Below are 5,000 nucleotides of genomic sequence, written 5' to 3'. Positions count from 1 at the left end.
ATTTAATTCAAATACGACTTTCAGAAAAAATATTTGGGTGACAGTCTTCGGCGGGTTTTGTGTTTCTTCCGTTCCCTACACCTGCCCCGGGACGGCCGATGAAAATTAGCTCACCAATGTTTATACAATGTATCCGCAATATAAAACACGTGTATGAATACCGGGTTGCTATAGGGACCCCGGCGGCGTCCCTCTGGTTGCTTTGACAGCGTTCCGGCGTTTCCCGGGCAACGCTCTCCAGCTGTTGAAACTGTAGCCCTGTGGCCGCCATGATGGCTCTAATTCCTATTAATTTACACGCGGCGTCGACTCCGGATTGAGCCCAAATGGCGACAGCTTCCGAAAACAGTTTATTTCATTTTTTTCGGTTTCTGTTCCCGCCCCACTTCGAGAGAAGATGGCGTTGCCGGAGCCTGTGAGAAGGCGACTCCAGGACTTGTCTCTGACCGTGTTTACCGACCAAAACCGAACCGTGCCGAGTCCGGACGGGAATCTCATAACATTGCCGCGAGGTAAGTGTAATAAAACACTTTTTTTAAAATGTTATTTTAGCTGCGAGAAATAACAAAGAAAACACGGTCTGTTGACATTGCCGTGAACTTAAAGTGCTGGCGAAGCTCTGTTGTGTATAGTTTATTTATCTTGCACAGAGAGGTCTGGTAAAGCATAGGGAAGCATTGTAAAGCACAGAGAGGTCTGGTAAAGCACAGGGAAGCATTGTAAAGCACAGAGAGGTCTGGTAAAGCATAGGGAAGCATTGTAAAGCACAGAGAGGTCTGGTAAAGCATAGGGAAGCATTGTAAAGCACAGAGAGGTCTGGTAAAGCATAGGGAAGCATTGTAAAGCACAGAGAGGTCTGGTAAAGCACAGGGAAGCATTGTAAAGCACAGAGAGGTCTGGTAAAGCACAGGGAAGCATTGTAAAGCACAGAGAGGTCTGGTAAAGCATAGGGAAGCATTGTAAAGCACAGAGAGGTCTGGTAAAGCATAGGGAAGCATTGTAAAGCACAGAGAGGTCTGGTAAAGCACAGGGAAGCATTGTAAAGCACAGAGAGGTCTGGTAAAGCATAGGGAAGCATTGTAAAGCACAGAGAGGTCTGGTAAAGCATAGGGAAGCATTGTAAAGCACAGAGAGGTCTGGTAAAGCATAGGGAAGCATTGTAAAGCACAGAGAGGTCTGGTAAAGCATAGGGAAGCATTGTAAAGCACAGAGAGGTCTGGTAAAGCACAGGGAAGCATTGTAAAGCACAGAGAGGTCTGGTAAAGCACAGGGAAGCATTGTAAAGCACAGAGAGGTCTGGTAAAGCATAGGGAAGCATTGTAAAGCACAGAGAGGTCTGGTAAAGCATAGGGAAGCATTGTAAAGCACAGAGAGGTCTGGTAAAGCATAGGGAAGCATTGTAAAGCACAGAGAGGTCTGGTAAAGCACAGGGAAGCATTGTAAAAGCACAGAGAGGTCTGGTAAAGCATAGGGAAGCATTGTAAAGCACAGAGAGGTCTGGTAAAGCATAGGGAAGCATTGTAAAGCACAGAGAGGTCTGGTAAAGCACAGGGAAGCATTGTAAAGCACAGAGAGGTCTGGTAAAGCATAGGGAAGCATTGTAAAGCACAGAGAGGTCTGGTAAAGCATAGGGAAGCATTGTAAAGCACAGAGAGGTCTGGTAAAGCACAGGGAAGCATTGTAAAGCACAGAGAGGTCTGGTAAAGCATAGGGAAGCATTGTAAAGCACAGAGAGGTCTGGTAAAGCACAGGGAAGCATTGTAAAGCACAGAGAGGTCTGGTAAAGCATAGGGAAGCATTGTAAAGCACAGAGAGGTCTGGTAAAGCACAGGGAAGCATTGTAAAGCACAGAGAGGTCTGGTAAAGCACAGGGAAGCATTGTAAAGCACAGAGAGGTATGGTAAAGCATAGGGAAGCATTGTAAAGCACAGAGAGGTATGGTAAAGCATAGGGAAGCATTGTAAAGCACAGAGAGGTCTGGTAAAGCATAGGGAAGCATTGTAAAGCACAGAGGAGGTCCACAGGGAAGCATTGTAAAGCAAGAGAGGTCTGGTGAAGCAGCAGGGAAAGCAGTTGTAAAGCAGCAGAGATTTGTTGATAATGCAGAGTTCACCCTGTAGCAAGTCCTAGTCACTGTAGTCTCTTTGGATAAAAAGTGTCTGCTAAATGACTAAATAATAATAATAATAATAATAATAATAATAATAATAATAATAATAATAATAATAATAATAACTGTAATTAATTACGAATTGACCCTAGCTCTCTCTCTCTCTCTCTGTCTCCCCCTTGTGTTTAGATCATGAAGTGGCCTCGAACCTGCCTCTCCAGATGTCTCTATATTTCAACGCCTTCTTCTTTCCTTTCTGGTGGATCTCCGAGGTCGTGATGCTGGACTTAAAGGTAACTGGATATAAGACTCAGTGTAATATCACTATCACTGGACTGGACTGGAATTACATTGTAACTGCAGTTTAATATCACTAGACTGGACTGGAATTACATTGTAACTGCAGTTTAATATCACTAGACTGGGCTGGAATTACATTGTAACTGCAGTTTAATATCACTAGACTGGGCTGGAATTACATTGTAACTGCAGTTTAATATCACTAGACTGGACTGGAATTACATTGTAACTGCAGTTTAATATCACTAGACTGGACTGGAATTACATTGTAACTGCAGTTTAATATCACTGGACTGGACTGGAATTACATTGTAACTGCAGTTTAATATCACTAGACTGGACTGGAATTACATTGTAACTGCAGTTTAATATCACTAGACTGGACTGGAATTACATTGTAACTGCAGTTTAATATCACTAGACTGGACTGGAATTACATTGTAACTGCAGTTTAATATCACTAGACTGGGCTGGAATTACATTGTAACTGCAGTTTAATATCACTAGACTGGACTGGAATTACATTGTAACTGCAGTTTAATATCACTAGACTGGACTGGAATTACATTGCAAGGCTGGTAATCAGACTCCTATTGCACAGCAGTGTGATCCAGTCCAGGTTTTACTGCTACCAGCTTGATCAGCCCCAGTGTGTCTAGGTAACAAGCTCAGGTGTGTCTTATTATTAAATGATCTGAAAATACTTGAACCCTGCACTTGACTATTGCGACTCTTTCAACAAACGGTTTAAAACACTGAAGACACTTCTAGTGGAAACTCCCTTGTTGAAAGCTGAGCTCTGTGTTTCTCTCCCTGTCTCTCGGCAGTACCCGGCCCTGCAGGATTACTACAAGTTCATCCTGGTCACTGTGCTGGTTGTGATGACCGCCATTGAGCTGATCAGACTCTACCTGGGCTACACAGGGAACCTGCAGGAGAAGGTGAGCTGAAAGCTGTGTGTCAGTGTGTGTGTGTGTGTGTGTGTGTGTGTGTGTGTCTCAGTCTGTGTGTCAGTGTCTCAGCCTCAATCTCAGTGCATCAGTCTCAGTGTGTGTGTGTGTGTCAATCTCAGTCGCAGCACTCAGTTAGCTGCCACACAGTCAGGAGCAGAGTCACACACCACACCACACAGAGTCAGAGTCACACAGTCACACAGTCAGAGTCACACAGTCAGGGTCCAGGTCAGTGTGTGTGTGTGTGTCGTGTGTGTGTGGGGTGTGTCAGTGTGTGTGTGTGTGTGTGTGTGTGTGTGTGTGTGTGTGTGTGTGTGTGTCTCAGTGTGTCAGTGTGTCAGTGTGTCAGTGTGTCAGTGTGTCAGTGTCTCAGTCTCAGTCTCAGGTGTCATTTGACAGTGTCAGTACTCAGTCTCAGGAGTCACAGTGTCACAGAGTCAGTGTTCACAGTGTACACAGTCTCAGAGTCACACCAGTCACACTGTCACACAGAGTCTCAGAGTCAGAGCGTCACACACTGTGTGTCAGTTGAGTCAGAGTCACACAGTACAGAGTGTCACAGAGTCAGCTGTACAGTGGGTCACAGTGTACACTGTCACAGAGTCAGAGTTGTCACAGTCACAGTGTGTCAGTTGTGACAGTCACACAGTTGCACAGTCTCAGTTGTCAGTGTCTCACTGTCACAGAGTCTCAGTGTCACAATGTCCAGTTGTGTGTCTCAGTCTCAGTGTGTCAGTGTGACAGTGTCTCAGTCTCAGTGTGTCAGTGTGACAGTGTCTCAGTCTCAGTGTGTCAGTGTGACAGTGTCTCAGTCACAGTGTCACAGTGTCACAGGTGTCCAGGAGTCACAGTGTGTCAGTGTGACAGTCAGTCACACAGTCACACTGTGTGACAGAGTCAGAGTCAGTGTGACACAGTGTCTCAGGTCTCAGTGTGTTGTGTGTGGACAGTTGTCTCAGTCTCACACTGTCACAGAGTCAGAGTCACAGTCTCAGTGTGTCACACTGTGTGACACAGAGTCAGAGTCACACAGTCACACTGTCACAGTGAGTCAGAGTCACAGTGTTCACACACAGTGTCTCAGTCTCAGTGTGTCAGTGTGACAGTGTCTCAGTCTCAGTGTGTCAGTGTGACAGTGTCTCAGTCTCAGTGTCAGTGTGACAGTGTCTCAGTCTCAGTGTCTCTCAGTGTGTCAGTGTGACAGTGTCTCAGTCTCAGTCTGTCTGCCTCACTGTGTGTGTTTGTCTCCCCCCGGTGGCAGGTTCCTGAACTGGCTGGATTCTGTCTCCTCAGCCTCTTGCTGCAGCTCCCGTTGATTCTGTTCCAGCTCTTCAATGAAGGGAACCTAATCCTGCCTCTGGAGAGAGCTGTGCACATCGTGCTGGCTTTATTCATAGCACTGGAGGTGAAAGAGAAGCACGTGTAACCATCTCATCCTTCCCTCCCCCCCCCCCCCCCCACATTTATTTTTCTACGACCCCACAATATCCCCACTTTTCCCTGTCCTCTCACCCTGACTCTTGCCTCTGAGTCAGAGAGCTCATGTCATCGTGCCTTCTGTTCACAGCTCTTCGAATGAAGGACGGAACCAGTCATCCTGTCCCTCTGGAGAGAGCTGTGCACATCGTGCTCTGGCT

At 46.2% G+C, this 5,000-nt stretch overlaps 1 protein-coding gene across 1 annotated transcript in view; it reads left to right on the top strand.

The window, feature by feature from the left end:
• Window positions 1–370: 370 nt before the first annotated feature.
• tmem17 (transmembrane protein 17) overlaps window positions 371–5,000 on the top strand; it is a 6,921-nt gene continuing 2,291 nt past the window's right edge. Inside the window, exons 1-4 of the mRNA XM_041232134.1 lie at window positions 371–512; window positions 2,300–2,403; window positions 3,238–3,351; window positions 4,625–4,768. Coding sequence (XP_041088068.1) covers window positions 398–512; window positions 2,300–2,403; window positions 3,238–3,351; window positions 4,625–4,768 — 477 coding nt within the window. The 5' untranslated portion in view covers window positions 371–397. The remainder of the gene's footprint in view (window positions 513–2,299; window positions 2,404–3,237; window positions 3,352–4,624; window positions 4,769–5,000) is intronic.

This window comes from Polyodon spathula, chromosome 29 (genome assembly GCF_017654505.1).
Source record: "Polyodon spathula isolate WHYD16114869_AA chromosome 29, ASM1765450v1, whole genome shotgun sequence".
Taxonomy (NCBI): Eukaryota; Metazoa; Chordata; class Actinopteri; order Acipenseriformes; family Polyodontidae; genus Polyodon; species Polyodon spathula.
This window is presented reverse-complemented; position numbering and strand designations above follow the sequence as displayed.